At 33.5% G+C, this 12,249-nt stretch overlaps 1 protein-coding gene across 1 annotated transcript; it reads right to left on the bottom strand.

Moving 5' to 3' along the window:
* Positions 1-3,999: 3,999 nt before the first annotated feature.
* Positions 4,000-10,771, bottom strand: LOC127839989 (uncharacterized). Its single transcript, XM_052368378.1, has 5 exons — positions 10,655-10,771; positions 9,157-9,317; positions 7,405-8,646; positions 5,932-6,302; positions 4,000-4,014 (listed from the first exon to the last, which is right to left on the bottom strand). Exons 3-5 carry the CDS (start codon positions 8,099-8,101, stop codon positions 4,000-4,002), a joined length of 1,083 nt encoding a protein of 360 aa, XP_052224338.1. The 5' UTR covers positions 8,102-8,646; positions 9,157-9,317; positions 10,655-10,771.
* Between the last annotated feature and the right edge of the window lie 1,478 nt (positions 10,772-12,249).

The following is a 12,249-nucleotide window of genomic DNA, read 5'->3' as shown; positions in this document are numbered from 1 at the left end:
TTGCGATGCACCTAATTGGTCCATTTTTTGCGTCATTACCATATGACAAATGCTCGTCAGGACATTCTAAATCCATGACGGCCTAGTCGCTGATTAAGATAATTATAAATCTGATTATTAAAGGATACAAATATCAATTTGTATGGACATAATCGAGATAGTTATAAATAATTGTGATCATCTTCATTCGCTATGTCATGATCTTGACTGTCAATGTCCCTGCGTGAAAAAGTCTGGTAATCAATTATCTAGGCGGCCGTCGGTTTAGGCCTTACTGACCAGATTCCTCTCTGACATGAGCACTGAGACTTAGCAACAAGAATTAACAAACGCTACCGCCGAGTTTGAAAACTGTTTGCAAAAATGTTTCTACGATATTACGAGGGAGCGACTCCCGGTGGAAAACGACCGGCACCACCTGATTCTTCGGAAAAACAGAAAGAGAAGTGGAAAAAATATGAAGAAAAAATGAAAAAGAAATGCTCCTTTAATCTTTTGTACATAGTGCAATTATAATGATAAATGTGTTCAATAGTTTTCAGAACATGTTTTATCAAACTAAACAAGTACCATGTATGGTCGCTTTTCGTGTGATTTTATTAATATAGTTATGTAGTTGGTAGGTCCTGTAAAAAAAGAGGAGGTCCTGTATTTTTTCCCAGTTTACAGGACCTACTGTCCTGTAAAAATTTGACTAGTTTGGCGGAGACTGAGATTGATTGTTTATATTAAGTAATTTAATTAGAAAACAAATGAAAAAATAATACGGAAATCGCGATACCGATTTTTTCTGTGTTCTCAACCGCGTCAGATACTGCATTTGTAATTTCCAATCAGTTGCTAAAAACTATTCTCAAATAGACGTTTATTAAAATTAATTGTTTATATATAAATAATATCAATTACAATGTTTAAAAGATTAATTATATTGACTTTTACAAAACATACACGTGCGGTCTACTGTAATAACAAGTCTTTAGCCTCCATCATTCAATCGGAACAAGAATATTCTCAAACGAAATTTGTCACACATCCAACACCCATAAAGCACTTTTTCACATTTCGACCTTTGATGAGTCCCTTTATTTGACAAACAAGAACAATCACAATAGATCTTTGCCACTAATTAAGAAAATGGTTTAATCATGATAATTAGCATGCGTCCTTCAAATTGTTCCTACGTTGACTGTTTTCACGCTGTTTCCATTTTCGGAATTGCAATTAAAAATCAAACAATAACAATTATCTTGTTAATGTACCCTTTATCATAATTTACATATGTTTTTATGTACAATCTAAGTGTTGTTCATTATGGCATACAGTAAAGATGATTTTGTTAATTTCTCAGATATTGAGAATCTTGAAGAGATTTTAGGTGATTTTACAGCAAGTGAATACGATTTTAGTGATAGTGACTTTGAGCTGGAACAGGAACCAAAATCTAAATCTATCAAGTCTAGTAGGAAAACAGAGAAAAAAGATACAGAGACACCTAAGAAAAAATTGTATCAATGTGACGAGTGTGACAGGTCTTATGCTTCGATTTCTGGGATGCGTGGCCATCTTCGCACAAAGCATGGGAAGCAGAATATAAGAGGTAAGACCATACCAAAAACTATTGTCCTAACGGCTTATTCTGCTTCATAGGGTCAACCAGTGCTGGTATCAAAATAAAAGTAAGTCTGCTTCCTTGAGTCAACCAGTACTTGAGTCACAATTAAAGAGGCATACATTGTATAATTACCAAGTCACAACTTCCATCTGAAATTGCTTATCTTGAATTTAAGTTAAATTCAATCACTGCTATACTGTCTGGCAAATGTATATGCCATTTTCTTTTATAACACGTGCAGTTTATGCCTCTTTTCTTGAAGTCACTTTTTACCAGTACTGAAAATAACCAAGTTTTCTGGTGGTAATCAGACTAATAAGGAATAATAAAGAGCAAATACTTCACATCAATTTAATATCCATATTAGAATTTTACATCAATTCAATATCTATCTAATTTTGCGAAAACATAACAATATGAACAAGAACTATTTTGCAAAATGATGAATAATACTTCTAATTCTGTAAACTTTACACAAGTCAAGCTGAAAATACAGTTTGTCACAATACAAATCTCAAAACTTATTTCACTCCAGAATACAATATAGCTTGAAGCATTTTCAAAAATATACATATCTCATTAATATTCACTTATATACCGGTAGGTTAAAGTGAGAAACATATCAGTTCCGTTTTTCATATCGCCTATTTACAAAATTTATATACAATTTTTTTATTACATTTCAGTATCTGCATATCGAAAAGGGAACACTAACACAGACAGGGGTGTCAATTTTCCGGATTATTCCGGATATCCGGATTTGAGCCGTCCAGGGTTGATTTTGTGGTGAATGTAAATCCGATGAGTTTGTTTAAGGCGGGTGGGGTTAGGGACAAAATTCTTTTAGTGCGGGATCATTTCAGAACGAATATTGTTATAGCATCGTCGGCATTCCGGACATTTGCGCTTGGTACCGATTTTATTTATTGATTTCTGATTGGCTGGCACTGACATGAGCAGGCACTGGCAAAGTAAAGCACTGCAATATCATATTTTAAAACAATATGTTAATCAAATTATATATTGACTGCGTATTTGCTAGGTTACTGGTTACTGGTTTTCATTTTCTGCAGTCAAACGATATGCATATTTAATTTCATTTGCAAATGATGTATCGCGACATGTTTTCGGACAGTCGTTTTCGGATACGCTGGTTTGTTTATTACATTTCGAAGTTCTTAATATCATTTGTTTAGAATGACAAATACACCTGCGGTGTTACGGATGGTTTGGCTTATAATATTTCGCATTGTACTCACCAGAAATTGCACCTAGAAAGACTATAAAAAAAGAACAATAAGCTAGGGCTCGGGGGGTTGGGCCCTCTCTTCCCTTTATCCTACGGCTTAATTTTCCGGATTTCAAATTTGGGCCAATTGACACCCCTGACAGACAAAGCTGAACCTTTCAATCTTGACAGTACACAGTTTTCAAACATATTCTCATGTGTCTTCTCTCAATCTCTCGAGAATGTAAGAAAAAACAAGTTTCGGAACATGAAACGCTCAGTTAATGAACGAAATATAATAGATATCATCACAAAAATTCAAGAAAATGAAAATGTTCTTAGTCAACTTGCTAGTTATCTTGAACCTAGGTATCATGAGGTTTTCAACTCGGCAGCTTCAAGTGAAAGTAGTACTAGTGAATCACTCTTACAGAAATTCCATGAACTCATGTATATGGAGGATTCTATAGATCAAATATCAAAAATATGTGAAGTTGCTGTGGGATCAATTCCTACTAGACAGTTTATTGCAGTTTTACACCGTCAGTTGCTAACAGATCTAATAGAAAATAGGGCATCTATGTACAAAATACCTTATAAAAAAGGCATTACAACACCTTTGAATGATACTGAACAGTCTGTGATTCTTCATATTAGCAGGTATGTATTGTACCAGTTGAAGAAGAAGACCAATGCAAGAGACACAGAAGCCATCACCAGTCTTATAAAAAACTGTAATGACTCAGAAAAGACTTTCATAGATAAATATTCATGTTGGACAACAACCATTAGTCGTGGCGGGCTTGTAGTCCCGAGTGATGATTTCTTCTTATTCATGCGGGAATGTGAAATTTGTCTCAGAAGAAATGTGAATGAGTGTGAAATCAGCAAGGACTCCTTCATTAGTGCTAAAGAAATTATCATGGAAGATCATATGGTCAAGTTCTACTCAGAAAAACTTCTAAATGATAAAATATCCCAACATGTTATTGAACAATGTATTACAATATTTTTGAATGTTCGTGGTCCTGCAGTGGCAAAACTTAAACGTAGACAACTCATAGGGGACAAAAAAGATGCTGCCAAATCATTGAGAAAAGTGCTTCATGACAAAACAAACTCTGAGAAATAGAATGACTTTGAAAAGACTTGAAAAAGCTTACTTGATGATATCCTGTATGAAAGAACAAGTTACTGCTATCACTAACATCTATACTTAACAATATAAATCCACATGTCATATATTTGTCTTACCGAAAGAAACATGTAAGACAAATATTATGGATACCAGAACAAGTTCTCAATAATATTAGTTAACCCTTTCAGTGCGGGAACCGAATTTTAAAGGCCTTTGCAAACAGTTTGGATTCAGATGAGACGCCACAGAATGTGGCGTCTCATCAGGATACAAACTGTTTGCTATTCTGATAGTATTCTTTGAAAACAAATCAAAGAAAATGCTAATTTTAGAAATTCAGCAGACAACATTTTAGCAGACGACAAATTTCCCAGCATGGAAAGGTTAAATCAAAATTAAGTTATACTGTTTTCAAAGCAAGCTGCACACCATCAGATGAGTAAATACTCTTAAATGTAATTTTTGAGATAAATACTAAATGTAGTAAAATTATATTTACTAACATACATATTTTAGGTAAATTAAATTGTTTAGACATTTTGCTATACCTTGAAAGAATTTACAAATTTTATTATTATAATTTCATTTCTATCTAGTGACATATACATGTAGAGAGTAACTGCAAACAAGATCTTATGATATTTTGACTTATCGTATGGTTGCTATAAAAAGTGATGTTAACAAGTGATTTAAGATTGAAAAAACTTTATTTGCTTCAGAATTTGTTAATTATTTTGAATTTTTTTCTTTAAATGTTCATAAACTTCTGTACACTGATAAATCTGAGGGTATGCTGCTGTACATGATGTAATAATTATTAATTAGTACACATAGTACATAAAAAAATCTTTATCCGAAATTAATACAAAATGCTTTTTCTATTAATCATAACCCTATCATTATCATATAACTGTCATCAATATTAAATAAATTGATTGTAGGAAGTAATGATGTAGATTTCAAGTTGTATATCCAAATGTCATTTTATCTATATATTGATTTCACAACAACAATACAATAGCATTTCCTTTTACTTTACAGTCAAATAAAAGTTTTGCAAGCAGTTAATTTGGCCTTCTTTTTCATATGTTTTATTCTTTTCCGAAGTGGCAAGTCATCTAATGGAGCCAATTCTATTCTTCGCTTCGTATTTCCACGAAAAGGTTCTATTGCTTGGCTTCCTGCAGTGCAGATTTTAACCATCGAATTGTTAAAGTCATACAACCGTGGATTTGTATTGCTGCCCAAACTAGCTTGATGGATTCCGAAGTGTTGTTCGATTGTGTCTTGATTAAATTTTTCCGTCAAAACAAATTCCATTCCGTGATTTAAACAAAATTTGACACAATTGATCACGGAATTCACGGTGATGTTAAACCCGTCTAATGTGTGGAAGCTGAGCATTATTCCATTTATCTGACCCTTAGTGAATGTACCCGGTCTATTTTCAACACTTCTCTTCCAATCTTCAAAGTATTCTAGAAACTCTTGTTTCAAATATAGCAATCTACTGTCATTTACATCTCTGTATTCTCTCAAATTTTCATTGCGAGTCCGACTGGCTTCACCAAGATGCCTGGTGTTCAGACAATCAAAAAATTTATCCATGTGTCTAATAAATTTGACCGTTTCTGTCACACGATCATCATAATTTAGCTCTAAAGCATGGGCAACAGTAGATGAAAGGACTTGAGTCGCTAGTTTAACTTTCATCGCACCAAACGAAGTAATATCGATGTGTTCTTTTGTCAGTTTTGGACAAAGTCTGTAAAGGCCACAACAATGGTCCTTATACAGGTTGATAATCTGCATCCATGATATATCATGACCGTCTTTCCACATTTTGCGACTATTTCGATGAGAATATGAATTTGAAAAGCAATTTCTTGTAGTTTTTATGAGGTGGGGTACATCACTGATAAAGAATATCTCTCTAGGTTCATGGGAAAATACATGAAGCCGAATAAAGCGCCTATTTGATGATGCCCCATCGCTTGTGATAAAGAGCACTTTGAGACCAACATCCACTTCACATATCTCAACTGCTTCCCATAATATGCAGAACAACTGGTCGGAAGTTACTCCATTAGTTGCAAAATGAGCGAGTGGGAATTTCAAAGTTAACGATATACCACGTACCATTACAACCAACACATATTTGGCTAAACAGTCACATTCATTTTTTAGATCGTTCAAATTGTTATTAATTGAGCCAAGATTCACAAATCCTATGAGTTCACCAGTATGTCTGTCATAAACGAGGTCACTTTTAATTTTAACTTCATCCTGAAGCAACCCAACTATCCTTTGGTGATCTGTGTAGCCTGAAAGACAATTATTGGAAAGTTAAATTTATATAATATTAATATGTATATTAAAGCTGCACTCCTCCAGATTTAGGGCAATACAAAAACGCGATCTTACAATCTTAAGGCACTTATTTTTATTAAAAACAACAACAGATATAAGCGATTAGTTTCCTTCTTTGTTAATGAAGTACCAGAAAACGGCATATCAAGTAAAAATGTCATAAAATATGCCTTACTCCTTTAGTAACGGGGTAGAACTATGGTAATAAAATCAGTACATTCTGTCATATTATACAAAAGGCATGTAAAACGTCTGATAAGATTGTGCATATTTACACATTTGTTAACTTGCAGATATATTATGTGTTGTGTTTGGAGAAAACTGGGCATAGTGCATGTGCGTAAAGTGTCGTCCCAGATAAGCCTGTGCGGTCCGCAGACACTTTCCGCTTTTATGAAATTTTTCGTTTAAATGATGTCTCTTCTTAGCGAAAATTAAGGTTTAGGTTCAGTTCAGGCTAAAAGTGTCATCCCGGATTAGCCTGTGCGGACTGCACAGGCTAATCTGAGACGACACTTTTCGCACATGCATTTTGTCCAGTTTTCTCAAAATGCGACACATATTTTTCTTACGTTTAGTTTCTTTTTTTTCATTTACTTATCTGGAGGAGTGCAGCTTGAAAGTAATACAATAAATAATTATGATTAATTAACAACGATTAACTCAAGTACATTGTTTACAAAACCATTTACGAAATTGAAGACTATTCAGTGTTTCCCTAGAGTTCCATTTATTTGATTAGCTGTATGACTCTGGGGGACTATACACTAACTAAACCAGAACTTTTTATATACAAGTAAGTGAACATGAGCACCAGAGTTTGGATGTCTGTTGTTTTTTTAGTGTTTTGTTTTATTCAGACCCAAAATATTCCTGATTATACTCAAATTTATTAATAAATGGTCTCATATACTGCTATGAGACAGAAGTAGTGAAGATAGTATATGTGTAATAAATAATAAAAATAAATTATAATAGGTATGTTGGTCTGTGAATTGGGGGAAAAATCCACTGGGAATAATATTTTAAATACTTAGAAATTAAAACTATATTTACCTTCCGTTTCATCTATAAGCATGTCAATGTTGCCCTCAAGGAACCCTACTCCTTTAGCATTCGCATTTGTGTAGTCAAACAGAATTCGCTCGGAGGGTAGTTTAACAAAACCAGAATTCCTCAAAGTGTCGTATGTTGTAGCACTTTTACTTTTTAAATAAATGCACCATTTTATAATTGATGGGTGCCAGCGCATGCCCCGATTGTTGTTTAGTTGCGAATACTTGAATTGTTCTTTCCAGAACAAACGCTGATATGAAGATTCATCCGGGTGACTCTTTTTAACGTCCCATTCACAACTTTGCATCAGTTCAGATAAGTCTTTACTTTCTTTTTCCGACAAGCAGACACCTTCACTTCTAATTTTGTTAGCAATTTCACGTCTCAAACGGGCATTTTCCAATTGCAACTGGGAGGTAATGTCTTTCAGTTGTTTAATTTTATGCAATTTTTGATGTTCTGTTAAGTTCTTGTTGGAAGTTTTACATTTAGTCCAATCCTTCTTGGGTGTAGAAACTTTAGGAGAACTTTTTCTTCGATTCAAAACTTTGCGAAGTGTTCGACGGTAAGTTTGACAACCAATACAGCGACTACCTTTCCTTTGTACAAACAAGTCACATCTCTTTGATCTTATCGTTGACTGGCTGTAGAAAGAGTCACGGTAACCTTGATACTTGTATCCATTGGATATATCCATAAAAGATCCAACTGGAATGAGATCCTGAAGCTCTGCATCATTGTTTCCTTAACAAATGTGATAGTCACTGATAATGTCAAACACTTTTTGAATAGTCTTCATAGAATAGCATGAGCTTCCAATTCTTCTATAAATTGTGTGACTGTCAGGTAAAGACTTGCCATGCACCATGATTTTTATTGCCAGGTCTTTATCTACACTTATGCATGTCTTAACTCTTGGCGTTTCCCAGTGCTCATCACTGTCATACAGTTCTACACATTTCAAATTTGAAGAGTTAGTCATATACATAAATTTCTTATCACTTTTTAAAGCCTGCTCACAGCTTTCTCTCAGTTTGCTCAATATAAAGTCCTCCAAAACAACATCCGGTGAGTATTTGTATGGTTTATCCAAACAAACTATGAATTCATTTGCAGAAAACCCATCACTATCAATATCTTCAACAGGAATGACATCAGTTAAGCTATTAATGTCCTCCGCATCGGACAAAAAGAAGCCCAGTGGCTTTGCAAAGAATGCATCAGATTCTGCTGCGACAATGTCTGCAAAAAAACAAAACATACACAATAAAGTTATACTTAAAACAGTATCAGAATCAATCAATGTGAAAATTGGTGACCATACTGTTTCTAATTATTGCCCAAGATGTTGCATTATCTAAAAGGGACGTTTATAAGTGGGCAGTCACTTAAACCAGACACAAAAAGTCTCTTTTAAATGAAACAATAAAAACATCCTGAAGTATTAAGTGGTGGGGGTGGTGGATGTTAAAGGGGAGAGGGGGGTGGGTCCCACGCCGAAACCCTGTAGATCGAACATGTTGTTCAATTTTATTTTAATATGCGTTTTTATAGCGATTTACTTGAATGCCATAACTATATTGCTGGTGTATGGAATGATATTATTGTTGTTGGGTTTATGCAGTAATGTTAAGTGCTGACATAAGAAGTTGATATGATATATCAACTTCCAAAAAGAGAAAGATTTACTAAAGTCTTGCACTAAACCCTTGATATATAATAAATACAGAAATAAGAAAATGTTAGACATACCTTCAATCTTAAACACTTTGGACTTCTTCTGAACAGATGCGTATTTCTTTCTTTGGCCGACTCTGATCTTCCTTCGTGCTGGCATTTTGAATATTCTTCCAGTAGTCAATAATGAAGATGTCTTTGCAAAGTTATACTTGCATGGTTAGGTGAACATCAACCTGAAATGTATGGTAACATAAATTTTATCAGAGCAGAAATTACAACGTAAATAAAATTGGCAAGTATGCAACGGCTATTTATCAGTAAGCACATTAAAATGTGACATTCCTGGCATGTGAGCAATATCCGTACAGGAACAACTAACATAAATTTTTTTTTATATATTAAACACTTTATTTTTACATTGATCACATGATCATTGGTATACATTGATACGCATGAACTGTCAAGATATAAAATAAATTGATTGCCAATAAGTCTCATAAATTTCGATACTAAAGGGTTCACATATACCTATTGCAGACGGTACGGTTCGGGTTTAAAATATTCCAAAACATCATCTACCTTATGAAAGTGTTTACAAACTATCCATAAATGTAACTCGAAAAGAATAAACCAGTAGTAAATGGAGTTTAAATAGATGTAAATATGTTTTTATTTTATTGTAAAATGTGCAATTGGAAAAAAATCTGCCATTCCAACTTAAATAGCATTAAAATTGAACGTAGAAACACACATTTTTTTTTAAAAACAATTCAGTAACATGAGTTTAGTAAATTTGCAGCTTCCATTTATATTTTTAAGATGTTTAAATACATTTGATGCTTCAAGAAAATATGCCATTAACTCCTTGTTTCACCTACAATTCTGCCATTTTCCCCCAAATTCCAATAAAAACAAATAACAGAATAAATATCGTATATGCTTTTCAAATATGTCCACGACTCAATTCGATACATTGTCTATCGGTTTATATAAGGTTTAATAATCAGTATAATCTGATATAAAACTGATGATTCAAATAAATTGGTACATGTCGGCTTGTTTAACATGCATTTCCGCCATTTTCCCCCCAAATTCAAATCCAAAAAACTATCATAATTAATATCGCATATGCCTTTAAAATATGTCCACGACTCAATTCGATACATTGTCTATCGGTTTATATAAGGTTTAATAATCAGTATAATATGATATAAACCTGATGATTCAAATAAATTGGTACATGTCGGCTTGTTTAGCATGCATTTCCGCCATTTTCCCCCAAATTCAAATCCAGAAAACTAACATAATTAATATCGTATATGCCTTTAAAATATGTCCACTACTCAATTCGATACATTGTCTATCGGTTTATATATAGTTTAATAATCAGTATAATCTAATATAAACCTGATGATTCAAATAAATTGGTACATGTCGGCTTGTTTAACATACATTTCCGCCATTTTGAAATCTATCCTCTACCGAAGGCTATTATTTGCAACCTGATTTTATGACTTTATCATCATAATCTAACATAAATATACATGCGTAACTGATTTTGAAAACATACCTGTCATTGTTCCATGCGTATTTAGTCTCGATGATGGTTTAATAACGATGATTATGATGATTTTTTAACCTAACAAAAGTCGTCTGATCCACCATTTCGTTTTCAGCTTTAGACGAGTGCGCATGCGCGAAAACTGCATGACAGCATATTCGGCATAAAATCGAGTTTCGGATCCCTCTATTATACATCCCTGTGTAAATGAAAGATGAAAAAGTGTTTTTTGTCAAATGCAATCCAACCAATGCTTTTTTTTCTATAAACTGTGTTACAACATATAAAATTGAAACAAATTAAGTATTTTGTATTTATAATATTTGTGCATTGGATTTAAATATTTTTTTAATAATATTATTAGGTTAACTGCTATTTTATTATTTGAGAACTTTGTCAAATATTGAAGTTGATTAATTAGTTTCATTTAATTTTTAGAATTTTACATAACGACAATTACTTATTTATTCATGTTAGATGGGATAATTAATTTAATAAAATATTATGGTTTAATTGATAAGAAAACCTTAATTAAAGAAAGGAAATTTAATCTGGTTGGAAGCGTGCTATTAATGGGTATTACAATCAAGCATTCACACACCTGACAAGGCTTTATCAAAGTGTCAACACAGATAAACAAAGACTTCAGTTACACACATTGACAAATAATTATGTTGGGCTGGGCAATTCTAAGACCTGGTATTGTATTAAAAAATTCCATTGTTGTTCACCTGATATTTTGATTATTAACCAGGTTTTCCGAAGGAAAAAACTGGTTATTAGATTGGCGAATGCGGGCGGGCTGCCGCCCGGGTGTACATTGTCCAGGGTAATCATGGAACTTAGGCTGGAAATCCATGGTATAACATGGAATTCCATGGTAATCCCTGGAATTTGAAACAGTTTCCAGGGTTTTCCAGGGTTTTGTTCTAGAAATGTCCATGAAACGTGGACTTTTTTTCCAAGCATTTTCCAGCCTTGGATGGAAAAGCATGGAAAAGGAATGGAAAACGCTGGATTTAGGCTGGATAACCCTGGAAAATATTTCCAGATAGCATGGAAAGTAGAACATAGAATTTTTTAAGCATGGAAAAGACTCTAACATTTTCAGCTAACTCTGGAAAAAACTTAGACTTTATAAGAGGAGAAAATAACTTATAAAAATGCAACACATTTTATTCAAAGTAAATCAGAGTTCAACAATTTACACAACATATGAATAAAACATAAAACAATGTGCATAGTTTGGGCAGAAATAGTAGTAGTTATAGTAGTAGTAGTAGTAGTAGAAGTAGTAATGCTGGTGCTGGCAGTAGAATATGTTGTAGGAGTAGAAGTAAAAGTGGTTGTTGTATAAGTTGTACAAGCAGTTAAACTACTGATAATTATACTATTGGTGCAAATTTAAGTGACAGTAGCAGTTACTATTGTGTTGTTGTTTTAGCATTTACAGGAATAGTAGCAGTAATGGTAGCAATAGTAGTATAAATAATAATAACAATACTAGTAGCAGCAGTAGAAGTAGTAGTTAAGGAAGTAGCATTAGCAGCAGCAGCAGTAGTAGTAGTAGAAGTAGCAGCAGCAGCAGTAGTAGCAGTAGCAGC

The sequence above is a fragment of the Dreissena polymorpha genome, chromosome 7, assembly GCF_020536995.1.
Source record: "Dreissena polymorpha isolate Duluth1 chromosome 7, UMN_Dpol_1.0, whole genome shotgun sequence".
NCBI classification, from domain to species: Eukaryota; Metazoa; Mollusca; class Bivalvia; order Myida; family Dreissenidae; genus Dreissena; species Dreissena polymorpha.
The sequence above is the reverse complement of the archived record's forward strand: the minus strand, read 5'-3'. Positions and strand labels throughout refer to the sequence as shown.